The following is a 19,149-nucleotide window of genomic DNA, read 5'->3' on the forward strand; positions in this document are numbered from 1 at the left end:
AAAAAAAAAAAAAAAAAACCAAAAAGGCACAAAAGAAGTTAGAGATAATAAAATACTTCCAAATCTTCCATTTGTTTGGAATTACATTTGTTGTAGCCATCTCAAAATAGCCTTTCTATTCATCACCACTTCAAAATTATAGTCATTATTAGACATGCTATTAAATCTTATTTAGCTTTTAAAAGAATAAGCACATACTCTACTATCAAAAGTTTATGCAAAAAGAAGTAGAGTTTAAATTCTTCCGTAAGCAAATAACATACTACTGAAATACAGTCAAGGGTTTCATCAAAAGATTTATGCTGCATGGGTACAGTCAAGCAACTTTATAGAGAGTTCCAACCTAATAGGGAGTTTAATCTAATATGCCTACTCTACCATCAAAGATACAATAAATCCCTTGCAAATAGGATTCAGGGTAAGAACAGGATTGGTGACAAGTAGCTTTGATTCCTCATGGGGGAGAGAGAATGCATGAACATGGACAAGATAGTTAGGGTTAGGTTCTTTTGCAAATCAGAAGACTGAACTCTCCCCTCCAAAACATAATACCTGGACTTAGAGAAGGTTCTTAAACTTGCATTCACAAAGCCCCTCAAGGGGTCCATGTTTAGATTTCAGGAGGTCCATGAACTTACATGGGCAAAAACATTGTATCTACTCACTAACTTCTAACTAAAATTTAGGATTTTCTTCCATTAGGAATGTAGGCCAAAGAACACAATAATAGTTGTAGTGCCTGCAATTTGGCCACCTACAGAAATCAAATAGATTTGTTTCATATTACATTTGTTGTAGCCATCTCAAAATAGCCTTGATATTCATCACCACTTCAAAATTATGGTCATTATCAGACATGCTGCTAAATCTTCCATTTGTTTCGAACTACATTTGTTGTAGCCATCTCAAAATAGCCTTTCTATTCATCACTGCTTCAAAATTCTAGTCATTATTAGATAGGCTATTAAATCTTATTTAACATTTAAAAGAATACGCACATACTCTACTATCACATATATCACAAATTTGTCTTAATATTTTGATAACCACAACAATGCGTTTCCTTTGTGATTCTACACATTTTGCTGTACTCATTCTAAATCATTTTCTGAAAACAGACTTCATCAAAATATCAAAGGGTACTAGAGACAAAAATGGTCAAGAATCCCTGGGGGATCTCTCCTACTGACAAAGGCATGGAAAACGTGAGTGTAGCTATCTTAACTGAGCAAAACAATATTAACTGCTGACTCATAATTTTCCTAAAATAGAAAGCCACCACAGTTTAAGAAACAGATTTTGTCAGAAGTAGTCACCTCTTACTATTCCAGCTCCCAGGAACAAGTCTGTTTAGCTGGTTGCCTTTGCCAGGGTGCCTAAATACTTTTTTTCTTCGGTACCCACAATGGCTCACAGTGACCCCAGTTTTACAAATTATTTGACAAGTTAAGGATGTTTCTGATATTCCCAACTGGTAAACAGGAGAAATAATATATTCCTCTTCTCTGCCATTATGGGGATGCTCTGAGAATAAAGGAGCATGGAGAGTACACCATGGGACAACTAAATATGTAAATTTTACACTCTCCACCCCACCCGCCAAAAAATGAAACAAATGTTGAACTCTAGTTAGATGTGCTTTTCACAGTATTATGGGTTAGCAATTCTGAAATTATTTTCTGTGTATTCAACACTTGAGTAAATATATCAAGGAAACTGAGACCAGGTTCCTAGTCTAATTAGAAAAGGAAGTTATATTATGGAAAGAGAGAAGACTAGAATTTATGCTGTAGTTTTAGACTACAATTGGAGATATAAGTATTTACTCATGGGTTTTGTGTGTGTGTGTGTGTGTGTGTGTGTGTTGCTATTTTTTAATATAAAGAGAGGGGGAGAAACGTATTTTCTAGCTGTCTGCTAAGGACTATGAATCAATGAGGGCACACCTACAGCCCAGATCTTGGTTTCTAAACTACATTCACCAGTAAATGGAACAGGGCTCCTTGGACAAAAGACTGATTCCAGGCTGGGGCAGGAAAATAACAAGATGAGCCTAGAACATCTTTCTGCACCAGAAAGTAATAAGTGCTCAAAGAATAATGAAAGACATAATAAAAAGCCACAAGAGCTAGTTTGCAGGGGCTCTTATTAGTTAAATCTGATACAAGCTGAGTATCAAAATGATTATAAAAATAGACTGTAACCCACTGAATAAAACAGGAATCCATGAGTCTACAATGATAAAAATCAATGAATAAACAAACACATTAGGGGGAAAGAAAAGATAGCTCTTTCTTACAAAAAAATTCTAATCAATATAGAAGGAATGATGGAGTTAGAAGATCATTAATAGATATTAAAATACCAGGTGAAAGTTTGATAAAGAATAAGATATTTACATGGTCTCAAAGTATCTCCCTACAAATTACTTATTAATTACAAAGGGAAAATATTAATGTTACATCAGTAAAACCTGGTGGACAATACCTTAACCAAATAATGAAAGATTACCAGTATTGAGAAGGATATTTAAATTCTGTAGCATTCCTGGCAAAATTCATAACCTAAGTTTCATCATGATGAAATATTAAACCAAAATCAATATTATATTAAATAACTGGCCCATATTTTTCAAAAATGTCAAGGTTAAGAAAGGCTATAAAGTTGTTCCAGATAAAGGAAAACTAAACACATGATAACTAAATGCAATGTATGATCATGGATTAGATCCTAGATCAGGGAAGAAAAGACTATAAACAATAAACAAAGTATTAAGGATACGATTTTAATATGTATTGTAGGTTAGATGATAATACTGTGTCAGTGTTAAACTTCCTAAATCTGTTAACTGTAACATGGCTGAAAGAACATCCTTGTACTGAGGATACAATATGCAGGGACTCTTATGTCTTCACCTCCAGTTACTGTCAAATGGTGGGGAAAGAATATATATGAGAGTTCACTATACTATTTTTTCAACTTGAGTTTGAAATTACATAAAAATTAAAAGCTACAAAAAGTTCAAGAGCCCCACATTCAAAAACAATAACCAGTTACAACATACAATGAAAGAGAAAATCCCATTTTCAAAAGGAAAAACAAAAATACTTAGGAATAAACTTGAAGAAGAATTCTTCCAAACCCATAGGAAGAAAATTATTTAAAATTCCTGAAAGACACAAAACAGATTTGAACGACACATCCCATATTGCCTATTCTTTATTAAAAAGTAGAAATATCACCAAGATGTTAGTTATCCCTAAGTTAATGTATATACTTAATGCAATATCAATAAAAATACCAACAATCATTTCTAGAGCTAGAAAAGTTGGTATTAAAATTGATATGGAAAACTAACCCTTCAAGAGAAAAAAGCCAGAAAACACTGAAAACAAAGAGTTATGAGAAAGGACTAACCCAACCAAATATTAAAATAGACTACAAAGTTCTTACAATTAAAACATCATGGTACTACCATATGAGCAGACAGATCAATGGAACAGTACTCAAAGTACAGAAAGAGACCCAACTGCACATGGAAATCTATTATACAGTAAATTTAGTATCTCAAATCACTGACACGAAACTGGCATTTTGATAAATGGATTGAGATAACTAGACAGCAATTTAGAAGGAGATAAACTTAGATTCATTCCTTCTGTGATATCTAAGAATAAATTCTAAATGGATAAGAAATTTTAATGTAAAAAAAAAAAAAAAACAAAACACTGAAACTGGCTGGGCATGGTGGCTCACACCTGTAATCCCAGTACTTGGGGAGGCTGAGGCAGGTGGATCACCTGAGATCAGGAGTTTGAGAACAGCCTGGCCAACATGGCAAAACCCCGTTTCTATTAAAAATACAAAAATCAGACAGGTGTGGTGGCGGGAGCCTGTAATCCCAGCTACTCAGGAGGCTGAGACAGGAGAATCGCTTGAACCCCGAGAGGCAGAGGTTGTAGTGAGCCAAGCTCACACCACTGCACTGTTGCCTGGGCAACAGAGCAAGACTTCATCTCAAAAAAAAAAAAAAAAAAAAAAACTGAAACTATATCAGTATTAGAACAAAACACAAGTGAACTCCTCTATAACCTGGGTGTAGGGAATGCTTTCCGTGGAAAATAAAAATTCAAATGCAACACATCAGTGGTTTTCAAAGTTGAGCATAAATCAGAAACACTTGGAGGGTTTTTGTCAAACACATATTTTGGGGCATCATTTCCAGAGCTGCTGATTCAGCAGGGCCGGAACAGGACCCAAGAATATGCATTTTGTAGTTGTTGTTGATACAGAGTCTCACTCTGTTGCCCAGGCTGGAGTGCAGTGGCACGATCTCAGCTCACTGCAGCCTCTGCCTCCAGATTCAAGCAATTCTCTTGCCTCAGCCTCCCAAGTAGCTGGGATTACAGGCGTGAGCCACCATGCCTGGCTAATTTTTGCATTTTTAATAGAGACGGGGTTTCACCATGTTGGCCAGGCTGGTCTCGAGTTCCCAACCTCGGGTGATCCACAAGCCTCAGCCTCCCAAAGTGCTGAGATTACAGGCGTAAGCCACAGCACCCAGCAAAGAATATGGATTTCTAACAAGTTTCCAGATGGTGCTGACACTGCTGGTCAAGGCAGTACCACACTTTACACAAAAATAAAGAACATTTACATGGTAAAAGCAAGCATAGTGAGCACTGTCAAAAGTCAAACTGAGAGAAAATCCTTACTACATATATATCACAGATAAAGGGCTAATATCTCTTAACAGGGGAAAAAAATATATATATAACAAGGTAAGTAAAACAAACCAAAAATCAGAGAATAAGGAGCCAAAAAACTCACAAAAAAGATAAGATGTTTAACCTCACTCACAATAGAGATGCAAACTAAAACTACACTAAGATACTATTCCTAATCTATCCCATATGCAAAAATTAGAAAACCTGATTACAATTTATATGGGAAACAGGTCCACTTCTCATACATTGCTGGTGGAAACAAAAAATAATACAAACTCTATGAAAGGGGATCTGGCAATCTCTAACAAAACTACACATGCATTTACCCTTCAAACCAGCAATCACACTTCCAGCAATTTACCTTGAAGGTACTACCCCAACACCAGAAAACTGTATCTACATAGAATCTTTCATTGTAGTATTATTTGTAAAATATTAGAAACTACCTAAATGGTCAAATATACGAGGTTGGTTGAATAAATTATGGTATGTACAATGGAGTACTACACACCTGTTTAAAAAAAAGATGGAGGATTTGTATGAACTTCATATACGGAATGATTTTCAGAATATAGTAGTGTTGAGAAAAAGCATACACAGGATGAGCATTCCCTGATAAAAAAAATCCAAAATCTGAAATGTTCCAAACTGAAACTTTTTGAGCATTGACATGATGCCACAAGTAGAAAATTCCACGTGTGCCACATTATTTTTTCACTGTTATTAATGGTACATAGTAATTTTTGCTATTAAGTACTTATGTGTGAATAAGTGTAAGAAAATGATTGCTATCAGTAGCCTGAGGACTTCACTTGTAATTGGCCTCTAAAGTGGGAGCAGTCCTGTGGGACTGAGCCCTTAACCTGTGGGGTCTACGCTAACTCATGGTAGTTAGTATCAGAATTGAACTGAATTGCAGAATACCAGTTTTGGCGTCAGAAAATTGTTACTGGAACAATACCACACAGACATATATAAACAAGGACAAAGGAAGGTTCTTTCTTACAGTAGAATGCCAAAGAAAAAATGTGGAAAATGTAGTAATAGTTGAAAAAATCAGAATTTCACAACTATTACAATAACCCCATACAACCTTGAGGTCTAACTTGCACTTAGAATGGTTCTTTTATGATACATGATTTTGCAACATAGCTGGTCATTTGGAAAACTACTGGTTCACTGAATTATGTGGATCGTCCAAATGCTGGCAAATTTTGCTATACAACAAAAAAAATACAGTCTAAATATTACACCCATCTCATTAGAAAAGTTTATAAACATTGGAAAGCATCAAGCTCACAGTGGAAGATAACAATTTTTTCACAATTCTAGTTTTTGCTTAAAAGCTTAAATATTATCAATGGTGAAAAATATTATCAATTGTTTTTCCTTAAAATAACAGGCTCATTTCATTTCACTTTGAGAAAATATCTGCCAAATACCCAAGTCTGAATATAGAAATTGTTCTTTAAAGTAAAAATAGTTTCCATAAAAAAAGAGACTGGTTCAACTCACAACTCAACCACACAAGCACTTTACCTTTATTAACTATCATACTTCATTAGGCGACAAAAGAACTTTAGGGGTACTTTCCATTTAATCACACAGAATACTAAAAAGACATGTACCCAAGGGTCAAGCATCAATAAAATTAACATATTTTACTGTTTTAACATCTTCAGTACAACTGGCTTTTTTTTCTCTATTGTGAGCACACAGTGGTGATGAATACAATAACTACTAAAGCAGTTTGGTGCCACTGCCTTAATTCATAATAACACACAAGCAGTTTTCCACACTGCTTTCACACAGTGCGAATATAACAGCATGGAGAAAATCAAATAATGTGGTAGTATTATTATGAAAACCATGTCTTTGCAGGCCCCTGAAAGGGGACTGGGGACCACCAAAAGGACCACAGACCACACTCAGAAATGCTGCACTATAGTGTCTTTTACATTACCAATATATTGCTCTATCTGACTGTGAGCTTTTGCTGTAAGTCATTAAACAACTTCAAAAATGTTTCCTATTATAAAAGAAAACCAGATAAACATTTCATGTAATTTTTAGAAATTTCACGTTTTCCTAAATTTGAACACTGTACTGTCACATGAACTTTAAAATGTGTCTCTTCATAAAGTTCTATTATTACTCAGTTTCATATGGTACAAATTTTTTTAACTACATTGCTCAATACCTTCTCCCTGGAGAGGTTTTCCAAATGTGAAGTCAGACCACTTATTTCTTTGTCTTTCTCTGCCAACTGAAGCTGAATAAAGAAAGAAATTTCATTATTTTTTTTTCATTACCTCTCCCTCCTTGCAACTTTGATATCTGGTTTATACTGCTTTATGAAAATAATTCCTATTACTAAATCCATGTATTTTCCTCAGCTAATTCTTTGACTTCTCTGAATTATTTGTCATTTATTGACCAACTTGCCTTGTTCTTAAAACTATTCCTTTGGTTTATGTGAAATTGCATGAATATTTTCATCATCCCATGCCCTTTTTTTGTGTTTTTTTCTTCCTAATACAAATATGAGTATTCTCCAAAGTTTCTTCTTTGGCCTCTTCTCTCAATATTCTCTCTGAAAACTCACTTTCTTCCATACCTTCAAATATCACCCCCCCTGGGAATAAATCACAAGTATTAACTAATGTACCACTTTCTCTTTCCCAAGTTCCAAATCTGCCTTTTAAATTGATAGTTAATGTCTCAAGCCTACTTTCATACTTCTGTTAACAGAACTCAATCTCAGACTACACTGTGACTAAAGCTGAGAAACTATATTGTAATACTTTTCCCTTTTCCTGTTTCTCCATTCTCCAACACTTTCAGTCTCTAAATCATTCATTCATTCAGCAGTCACCCACTGATCACCTATTAGAGTTTAAGCATTAATGGATACAAATACAAATAAAATCATTCTTCAATGGTTCTTCCCTAAACATGTCTTTCACAGCTTTCTCTAGTAAATATATAATCCATTCAATGGCAGGTGATCAGGGAAGGTACCCAAAAGGAGGTGGTCTTTATCAATTCATTTTAAGAATATTTCTACCTGATTTCCTCACCTTCAAACCCTTCCCACCTCTAAATCCTCTTCAATACTGCCAAATTATTTTCAAAAAGACTGTGATTGGGTCTCTTTTCTCCTAGAAAATTCTTAATAGAACTAGCACCGAAATTCCATTTTAGGCCTAAAACCTGGCTTCAAGCTATCATTCAAGCCTAAGCTACTCTATTACAGACACAAGTCCTAATGATCAAGACTGCTCACAGTTCGCAGACTACGTGCTCCATTTCTCAACTCCAAATATGTCTTAATGCTCTTCCATCTACATAGAATGCTGCTGCTTCCTTTCCCTAGCTCTGCTTCTCCTCCCCTCCAGTTTGTTCTTTCAAAGGTGTAGTTATTCCATAATGTCTTCCCCCTAAATATTTGATTGGAAACAAGTCTAAGGCAATTAAACTTATTATTCATGTGGAGCTTTATCACATTTTGCCTTGTCTGGTCAGTGTTAGTCCATGTCAAAATAGTACAAAATAGGGCAAAAGGAACTAAATAAAAAGCCAAACACATTTACCAGCTACATAATTTTAGATACGCTGTTTGATCTCAATGCTTACTTTTAACATTAATGAAATAAAAATATCTGTTCAGCTTCCCATGGTTTACAGATGATTACCTACGGTGGTGTGAAAATTTTGTGCACACTACCATTACACTTCTAGCAATCTACTAGATTATAAACTCCTTAAGCATACCACTGTGCCTTATGTGATTGCCCACATAATATCTAACATAGTACTTTATGTAAAATAGGCTTCAGTAAACATTTACTAAATCATTTTCCTAGTCAATATGCAAAAAATTCTTTTCATATGAATTCATGATTCACACTTAATAGTTAAGGAAGTTGCCAGTTACTGAAAAGAATATCCACAAGGGTCACAGAAATAATAAGCTAATGTATCTTAGTCTGTAATGTCCTACATCTCCAGCCCCTACAGGGCAAAACTAAAGTAATTCTAATTTTAAAATTAGATCACAGGTAGAATCAGCTATGATATTTGAACCATTTAGAATTCCTGTCTTCAGTCAAAAAAAAAAATGTAAATTATATCTATATACATTTCTTAAAATATATTAAATTATACTTTATTCCTTAGAAGAAATATATATTTCTACTTATTAAGTAGCTAGACAGCCTTTTTTTTTTTTTTTTAGTCTAACATTTTATGTATTTATTTATTTATTTATTTATTTATTTTGAGGAGTCTTGCACTGCCACCCGGGCTGGAGTGTAATGGCATGATCTTGGCTCACTGCAACCTCTGCCTCTAGGGTTCAAGTGATTCTCCTGCCTCAGCTTCCCGAGTAGCTGGGATCACAGGTGCCCACCACCACGGCTGGCTAATTTTTTGTATTTTCAGTAGAGACAGGGTTTCACTACATTGGCCAGGCTGGTCTCAAACTCCTGACCTCGTGATTCGCCCACCTCAGCCTCCCAAAGTGCTGGGATTACTGGTGTGAGCCACGGCACCTGACCTTCTCTAACATTCTTACAGTTACCATTTATTATTTGGGCTTGTCTGTTGCCTAACATTATATTGGCAAAAATAATTTTCATTAGTTAAGATTACATCACTTGCTTTTACAGTATTTCATTTAGGATCACAGTCACATACTTTGGTGACAAATGGTAAAACTCTAGCCAAATTTTTAAAATTACTGATGACATATTATTGTACTACAAAAAAAGTCAAAGCCCTAAAATAATTCTTTTTATTTATTTATTTTTATTTTTTAGAGACTGGTGGGGGAGTGGGCATCTCCCTATGTTGCCCAGGCTGATCTCAAACTCCTGGACTCAAGCAATCCTAATAATTTTACATAAGCATTCATGTTTGTTTCAAAATGAACAAGAGGACAGGAGGATAATGATCACTTTTCACCTTTAAAAATAAACACAATTAAAAGATGTAATTTTTTTTTTTTTTTTTTTTTTTTGAGACAGAGTCTCGCTCTGTCGCCCAGGCTGCAGTGCAGTGGCCAGATCTCAGCTCACTGCAAGCTCCGTCTCCCGGGTTCATGCCATTCTCCTGCCTCAGCCTCCCAAGTAGCTGGGAACTACAGGCGCCCGCCACCTCGCCCGGCTAGTTTTTTTTTTGTATTTTTTAGTAGAGACGGGGTTTCACCGTGTTAGCCAGAATGGTCTCGATCTCCTGACCTCGTGATCCACCCGTCTCAGCCTCCCAAAGTGCTGGGATTACAGGCTTGAGCCACCGCGCCCGGCAAAGATGTAATTTTAATAGCCATCTGAATCCACAGAATTAAAGCCACAATAACAACCCAAATGGTATCCATTTTCTCAATTCAAAGTTAATGAACAGTATTTATGTAACTAAATATATAGTACATTTTTACTTGTAGAAAAAACTATCAATTATCCATATTTAAAATGTACATTAGATTGAATAAAATTATACATAACAAATTTTCAAAAGTTTATGCCTTAAGTTTACATACAATGAGTACCAAACTTACTTTATAATTGTCCTGTACTTCAGCTAGTTCAAATTTTACATTTTCAGCAATTTTCACTTGTTCTTTCCATTTCAGCTCCATTTTTGCAAGTTCATCAGCATATTTATTGCATTTTGCTTTCTCATCCTAAATGAAATTAGTATAATTACCAAAAGATTTTAAATCCATGTAGAGCGAAAATCTATAGCAACATACTTAGATATGGGCTGAATGTTTATTATAACACTGTTGTAACAGCATAAAAACTGAACTAATCAAATGTCTATTAATAGACAATTGGATAAATCATTTTCTATCCACACAATGAAATAGTATATTTTTAAATAAGGCAGATGTACAAGTTGACAAGAAAAAATGTTAAGATACATTAATTGAAAATAGCAAGCTGCTAAAAAAGAAGATATAACATAATCCATTTTTGTTTATAAGTTGTTTTACACAGTTATAATATCTATGTATGTGTTGTATACAAAAATATAAACCAAAATATTAATAGTTCTTATCTCAGGGGATCAGAATGATAGAGGTAATTTTTGCCATCTCTACTCTTCATTTCTGGAACACTACAACATTTCACAATAAGTATATATTACTTTTGCAAAGGGAGGAAATAATGTCATATTTATAATGCTGTTGTTTCCATACATTGATAAACTCCAGGATTTGCTGACCAAGATAATTTTTAGGTTGACTTCTTATACATTGATCTTCTCTAAAACCCAGATTATCATAAAGGAGGAGCTACAAATCATGACAAAAAGGTAATTAGGCCAGTTCCACTTGGAACATTTTGTTCAATGTGAACACCTAAAAATATACTTTGAGCAATTCAATGGAGAGGAAAATCTTTTAAACAAATAATGCTAGGTCAGTTGAATATCCATACCATACATTCCATATCTCATACCATACACAAAAATTAAAATGATTCACAGACCTAAATAGAAAAGCTGATTATAAAACTTCTAGAAGACAACACAGGAGAAAATCTTTATCTCCTTGGATTAGGCAAACCATTCCTTAGAAGGTAAAAAGCATAAAACATAAATGAACTGATAAACTATATCAAAATTAAAATTCTGCTTTTCTAAAAACATCATTAAGGAAATGAAAAGGCAAGCTACAGACTTGGAGAAAATATTCACCTTACATATATCAGACAAAAGACATATCCAGAAAAAAAAAAAATACAACTCAAGGTGAACAACCCAATGTTTAAACTACCAAAAAGATCTGACCACTTACACAAAAAGAGATAAAGAGCAAATAAGCATAAGAAAAGATGCTGAACATCAAGTCATTACAGAAACGCACATTAAAACCACAATGAGCTGTCAGTATACACCCATTAGGCTGGCTATGTAAAATGATACAAACACTTTACAAAACAGTTTGGTAATTTCTTTTTTTTTGAGACAGAGTCTCACTCTGTCACCCAGGCTGGAGTGCAGTGGTGCAGTCTTGGCTCACTGCAACCTCCATCTCCCAGGTTCAAGCGATTCTCCTGCCCCAGCCTCCTGTATAGCTGGGATTACAGGAGTGCACCACCATGCCCAGCTAATTTTTGTATTTTTAGTAGAGAAGGGGTTTCACCATGTTAGCCAGGCTGGTCACAAACTCCTGACCTCAAGTCAGGAGTTTGTGACCACCTCGGCCTCCCAAAGTGCTGGGATTACAGACATGAGCCACTGCACCCAGCCAGTAATTTCTTATAGAGTTAAACATTCAACTGCTATATCACCCAGGCAATTCACTCCTAGATATTTACCCAAAAGAAACAAAAAAATCCATATGTCCATAAACAACTTGTAAACAAATGTTCATAAGCAGCTTTATTTGTACCAGCCGAAAAACAACCCCAAATACCCACCAAGTGGGGAATGGATAAACAAATGATACAATAAAAAGAAATAAATATAAGCAATAATATGAATAAATCTCAAATAATCATGCTGAAAGTGGGTGGAAAAAAGTACATATTACATGACTTCATTTTATAAAATTGTCTAAAATGTAGGCTAATTGATAGTGACAGAAAGCAGGCCAGTGATTTCCCAGAGGTAAGGATAACGAAAGAGATGTGTTGCAAACACGTACCCAAAAAACTGGAAGAGTGATGGCACTGTGGTGATAGTTTCACAATTGCATATGTCAAAACTGATCCAACTGTATACTTTAGGTATGTGTAGTAATTCATTGGATTTCAATTATACCTCAATATGGTTGTCAAAAAAAAAAAAAAAGATTTTTGCTTGAACATTATTCTACCTTCCTTTCAATACTATTTCTATAGAAAAATCTTGAAATATTCATCCAGAATTGTTTCATCTTTAATGAAAATGTAGTTCAGTCTTACAAACAACTGCCCTGAACTCAAAACTGTTCTAATCAACCCTTCTACAAGATTCTCTCAAGCAAAAAAAAAAAAAAAAAAAAGTTCATTTTAACTTTGGTTAAAAGATTTTGCTATTTATAACTAACATGAAAATATTTTAAATAATTACTGTAAATTAAATTACAGTAAAATTAAGCTAATGTGTAAATTTTATTCTATAGCTCTAAACAAGGCTCCTCCCCTCCCCAATGCACACAAAAACACACACAAAAAAGCACATTTAATAAAACAAACAAAAATCACATACACAAACAACACTTTTTCCTCTCCATGCCAAATTGATATAAATGAGAAGCATTTTCCCTTTTCCTTTAAATATTCCAGTAGTGAATACACCACCAAGAAGGCTGCAAACCAGAAAAGTCTGAATGATGCTGTTTAAAATAATCAAAATAGGCTGGGCACGGTGGCTCACGCCTGCAATCCCAGCACTTTGGGAGGCCGAGGTGAGCAGATCACGAGGTCGGGAGATCAAGACCATCCTGGCTAACGTAGTGAAATCCTGTCTCTACTAAAAATACAAAAAATTAGCCGGGCGTGGTGGCGGGCGCCTGTAGTCCCAGCTACTTGGGAGGCTGAGACAGGAGAACGGTGTGAACCCGAGAGGCGGAGCTTGCAGTGAGCTGAGATCGCACCACTGCACTCCAGCCTGGGCAACAGAGTGAGACTCCGTCTCAAAAATAATAACAATAGCAATAATAATAATGAAAATAAACAACACCATAAGAGACAACTCATTTGGTTAACATTCCCTTTTCCACTATGCAAGTCTAGTCACTTTAAGATGTAAAAATCTTTGCTATTATAATAGTAATTTATTTTATTATTATTTTTTTTTTTTTTTGACAGAGGCTCGCTCTGTTGCCTAGGCTGGAGTGCAGTGTGCAATCTCGGCTCACTGCAACCTCCGCCTCCCAGATTCAAATGATTCTCCTGCCTCAGGAGACTGTAGCTGGGACTACAGGCATGCTCCACCATGACCTAGCTAATTTTTGTATTTTCAGTACAGACGGGGTTTCATCATGTTGGCCAGACTGGTTTTGAACTCCTGGCCTCAAGGAATCCACCCACATCAACCTCCCAAGGTGCTGGGATTATAGGCATCAGCCACCGCACCTGGCCTATAATAGTAAATTTAAAAACAGCACTTTCCTTTTATGAAGTTCAAATATTTCTCATGAATCTTTATACGATGATAGATAATAATTTCTAACCTCAATTAACGATTTGCCCATTACCCAAACAAGAACATTTTATTAGGTGAAAAGAAAATAATAACTGTAGGTCTCATGATGTTACACACATGCCTATGTGAACAGGTACACAAAATGCCCATATCATCCCAAAAGTGAAACTAAGTAACAGTATATGGGGATGGGAAAGAAACTCAAAGATACCAATCAATCAAAACAATAAAGGTAAGCTAAGTCATCAAGATTTTATAAACCTCTTTCATTTACAAGGTAGTTAACTTACCTGCAAGAGTTGTTTACATTTATTATACTTTTCTGTTTTGTCAGCAATTTCTTTGGTCATTTCACAGACTTGCCCCTTTGTTACTATGTCAAAATCTGTCTCTGCTGTAGCAAGGCAGAAAATAAGACTGTTAAAAAGTATTTTGCCCCTTATATTATCTTCCTGTTCAGAAAAACTTAAAGGTCTGCATATTGTGAAATATAATAAATGGAATACTGAAGGACAGAAATATCTATTTATATCCTAGATATACAAAGGATACACAAACTCTAGTTGAGAATTTTTAAATGTGCGTTTGGCTAGAACCAAGTTCACGTTCAATAATAAAGGATTATTCTTTGATTTTTAAAAAATTTGCTAAAAACTGGCCGGGCGTGGTGGCTCATGCCTGTAATCCCAGCACTTTGGGAGGTCAAGGTGGGCTGAGGCTGAGGCAGGAGATCAAGACCATCCTGGCTAACACGGTGAAACTGTGTCTCTACTAAAAACACAAAAAATTAGCCAGGCATGGTGGCATGCACCTGTAGTCCCAGCTACTCAGGAGGCTGAGGCAAGAATCGCTTGAACTCGGGAGGCAGAGGTTGGAGTGAGCCGAGATCACACCACTGGACTCCATCCTGGGTGACAGAGTGAGACTCCATCTCAAAAACAAAAAAAAAAATTTTTGCTAAAAAGAGTTCCAAAACAGCACAAAAATTGTTCTCCTTATATAACTGAATAGACAGGGTAAGTAGGAAAACCATACTCTGAGAATTCTCTTTCCCCTCTCTGAAAGCCAGGGTCTCACTATGTTGCCCAGGCTAGCCTCAAACTCGTGGGCTCAAGTGATCCTCTTGCCACAGCTTCCAGAGTAGCTAGGAGACCACATGCTACCACACTCAGCCAAGAACACATTTTAAATCATTCTTCTAGCCCTTCATTACCACTAAGTCTTTATTAAGTAAATACCCTATAACACCATTTTAGTTACTACAAAGGATACATGGAAACAGAAGGCTCAATTCTGTCCTACAGGGAATAAACCTAATATTTAATAGTCTAAGATGTTTACATTTAAAAAGACTTAAAAGATCAACTACTCCACACACTAAACAAGAAAATATACTTTCTCTAGTATTTAATGTCATTACTGTCAAATTTACATAAAAGTGAAAAAATTAGGACAGATGAAAACCTAGTTAACCCAAATTTTCATATTATTCATGTTTTCACTATGTCTCTCTATTCTGTTCTATAAGGTAATAAATTAATAAAAACTTAACTCCATCAGCCAACAGGTACATTGACAAGGGAAGAAGTACCCCATTGATCCAAAGCAGCCAAAAATAAATGAATAAACAGAAAAACACGAGACTAATAGGGGATTATTTTCCCCTGCAGAATTTAAAAATTAAAATCGACAAATAAAATGCTTCAAAATTCCATAGATTTAATGGAACATCAAGTAAAAATTCAATTCGTGGCTTTTGTCCTATGTAGCCCAAATTAGTACTCACAAGCACCAGCTCATTTTTAACATGTGTGAATAGTCTCAAGAAGATAACTACTAGTTTACATTCACATTTTATCTATTCATGTTTTGTATATTCACCACATGCATGACTCTATTTTACATTTACACCCTTATTTTCTCGTTGCCTCAATTCCTTCACTTATCACATGAAAATTTTTATGAACACCCTGAAGTTCTTACACAGGGAAGAAGGCAGTATAAGTACTTTCCAGTGTACACTACCCTCCACAAAAAGTCTAAAAGATTTTTACCTGCAGAAGGTGATGGCTTTACATCTACAGTAGAGGCAGAAGTGGCTGGGTCTGTGTTTACTGAAGCATCATTCACTTTCTGTTGATTCCCCATTTTCTTTGTGAAGACATTATTATTATTAGCCTATTCAAAATGTTAATAAGTTGTTAAATGAGTCAATGAATTAGTTATATTTCCTTCTTGCAGTAACTAAGTAAATAATATTTTTACATATTACTTTAGGAAATCCTAAGAAGTCCACAAAAGCTGCTCTTGTTTTAAATGCCAACAAAGACTAAAGTTATACACATCATTTTCCTCACTGACCTAAATGTTGCAAAAGAAATATACCATATTTTGCTTTTTCTTATAAACTCATCAAAACACCACCAAAATAAGTCATTCACAGAAATCTACTACAAAGTTATAATGTACTCAAAAGGCCCCAGGCCAAATTCATACATGTGGATGAGTCATACTTAAAGTATCATATTTTTTCACAAAACCCTTCCTACTTTACTACATGCATTTCTTGCTTGTCTCCTCTCATTTAAAAAAGTAGGACCAGGAAAGTATCATATGCATCATATTCAGGTTTTAACTATGTTTCTTCTACATTTCCAGGAGTTTCTCAGATAGCAAGCCCTGTATTTAAGTACAATTTAAGGACTCACATTGAAATATACATACTTCAAAATAAAAACATTTCCTTGGCTGTCTTACAAATCTACCTACCTAGTCTCAAATGGAATACAAAAGAATTAGCTAACACTCTTTAACTGTTCCTAATCTAATAGGAATAAGAATCTTCCTAATATGAGTAGGAAGAACTTGCCAATTACAACTGAGAAACCATCTAAGACCAAGGGATGATTAATGGTGAACTCCAATGAGAATAGATGTCATTGTCACAAGAGTCAATAATAAGTATTGAGTTTTAAGTGATAAAGATATTCATCAAGAACTTAAGAGGGAAATTATCTAGAAAAGAGGACTGTTTGTTCTCTTTGTCTTTTCCTTGCTACTGCCCTTGCTTCCTTTGTTGGCTGTCCAGTAAATTAAAATTCCAGACTTTTTTTAAAGAAGAGTTCTGACAATATTCGGCCAATTACTTGAAATCAAGCAGAGATAAATTATATTTAAAAGGTTGATATTTAGAATATTACAAATTTGATTTTCGAATAAAAATACTAACAAGATATTTGACTATGTGTAAATTTAATGATACTTACTGATTGATCTGAAAGTTTGTTTATTTGTTTTTGGAGTCTTTGGCATTCCTTAAATTTTTCTTTATAATGGTCTGCAGCCATCTGAAGACGGAGTTTCAGATCTTCAACTTCTCTTCTTAGTTCGTGTTCCAGTGTATCAGTCTTGTCCTAGAAAGAAAGAAACATTCTAAGAAAAAAATAAAAATCTGGTCTCTCCTAATGTTAATAGTAACCCCAACTTCAATCTTACTTTTTTCTTTTTTCTTTTTTCTTTTTTTTTTTCTGAGACAGAGTCTTGTTCTGTCACCCAGGCTGAAACACAGTGGCCCAATTATGGCTCACTGCAGCCTTGACCTCCTGGCTCAAGCAATCCTCTTGCCTCAGCCTTCTGACTAGCTGGGACTACATGTGCACACCACCACACCTGGCTAATTTTTGAAATTTTTTTGTAGAGATGAGGTCTCACTACGTTGCCCAAGCTGGTCTTGAACTCCTGGGCTCAAGCTATCTTCCCACCTCAGCCCCCCAAAGTGCTGAGATTATAGGTGTGAGCCACTGCCTCCGGCCACTTTTTTCTTTATTTTGGGATTTTGGTTACAGAGCAACACAGGGTCTCTTATTAAGTCCAGTTTTACATTCTTAGGACTAAGGTTCATTTAAAAAACTAGAGAAAAATAATCTACCTCCTGAAGAGCAATTATTAAGTTCTTAAACAACCATAATACTGTTTTATACAGCTAATAAGAAATTCCAAACAAAGCAATACATATCTGACATCAACATATTTAATTAATAGAGCAGCTTTCACCAACCATTAAGAATTCGCTCACAGAAGTTTTTCTTACAGCATACATTAACTGTAAGCCAAGAAGTCACACTGACTAAACAAAAGGAATGAAAATTTAACATTCTGTGATCAGATATCTGACCTGCCTTATTTTAACACAATTTACTATTTTGTGAGATTATAGTGGTTTTTTAAATCAAAATGCAAATTCAAAATTAACTTGCTTTACCTGATCTTTTTTCATAGCATTTAGTTTAAGTTCTGCCACTGCATCAGCTAACTGCTTTTTCACTTTCTCATTTTCCAAGCGTGCAGTATGCAGGTCTGCCATTGTTCTGTCTCGTACGTTGACAGCATCGCTAAGTTCTTTAGCCAGAAAGACAACTTCTTGCCGAGTGGCCTGAACCTGTTCCTCTGCCTTACGAAGTTGCTCCTTTAAAAAAAAAGTATCTTCCTGAAGAAAGCAGATAAATATATTTGTAATTCAACCACTCAAGTAAAAAACAGAAGCAGAAACAATTTTTGCATATTTCAACAGGGCCAAAATTTTAGATATTGATTTTTCTACTCATGACTTACAGAGTATATGCCTATAAAAAACTTAAGAGGTAACTTTGTTTTAGGTTCCCTCTATAACAACCCTATGTACTTGGTTTCACTGCTACTACTTCATACCCAAGGAACCTAAAGTACAGGGAGTCAGGCAACATACCCAGTGCTTAAGGACCTGCCCAAACTGAGGTTCAAACAAAAGATCCCATCCCCCAGAATCTCTCCTCCTAGAAATACTGACCCTCATTTTGTATGACTACCAGTACAAATCATTCCAAAAGCTTCCTTGTAACACCAAAAATTTTGGTTAAAAGATGTTTCCTACTTTCTACCCTAAAAGACATCGCCAGGCGCGGTGGCTCATGCCTGTAATCCCAGCACTTTGGGAGGCCAAGCGGGGAGGATCGCAAGGTCAGGAGATTGAGACCATCCTGGCGAACACAGTGAAACCCCATCTCTACTAAAAATACAAAAAAAATTAGCCAGGCGTGGTGGCAGGTGCCTGTAGTCCCAGCTTCTCGGGAGGCTGAGGCAGGAGAATGGTGTGAACCTGGGAGGCGGAGCTTGCAGTGAGTGGAGATCACGCCACTGCACTCCAGCCTGGGCAACAGAGCGAGACTCCATCTCACAAAAAAAAAAAAAAGACATCAAATATAATCTAATCTATTTCACATATCATTATAAAAACACAGAACAGATT

The 19,149-nt window shown here is 35.5% G+C and overlaps 1 protein-coding gene across 4 annotated transcripts in view; it reads right to left on the bottom strand.

Annotated features, from left to right (window-relative positions):
* TAX1BP1 (Tax1 (human T-cell leukemia virus type I) binding protein 1) overlaps positions 1 to 19,149 on the bottom strand; it is a 109,008-nt gene that overhangs the window by 36,058 nt on the left and 53,801 nt on the right. For all 4 annotated transcript variants that reach the window (XM_011972246.1, XM_011972249.1, XM_011972247.1 and 1 more), the window contains 5 exons: positions 18,127 to 18,351; positions 17,132 to 17,278; positions 15,920 to 16,043; positions 14,156 to 14,259; positions 10,285 to 10,410 (listed from right to left, as the gene is read on the bottom strand). In XM_011972246.1, coding sequence (XP_011827636.1) covers positions 10,285 to 10,410; positions 14,156 to 14,259; positions 15,920 to 16,043; positions 17,132 to 17,278; positions 18,127 to 18,351 — 726 coding nt within the window. The remainder of the gene's footprint in view (positions 1 to 10,284; positions 10,411 to 14,155; positions 14,260 to 15,919; positions 16,044 to 17,131; positions 17,279 to 18,126; positions 18,352 to 19,149) is intronic.

This window comes from Mandrillus leucophaeus, unplaced genomic scaffold (assembly GCF_000951045.1).
Source record: "Mandrillus leucophaeus isolate KB7577 unplaced genomic scaffold, Mleu.le_1.0 Scaffold128, whole genome shotgun sequence".
NCBI classification, from domain to species: Eukaryota; Metazoa; Chordata; class Mammalia; order Primates; family Cercopithecidae; genus Mandrillus; species Mandrillus leucophaeus.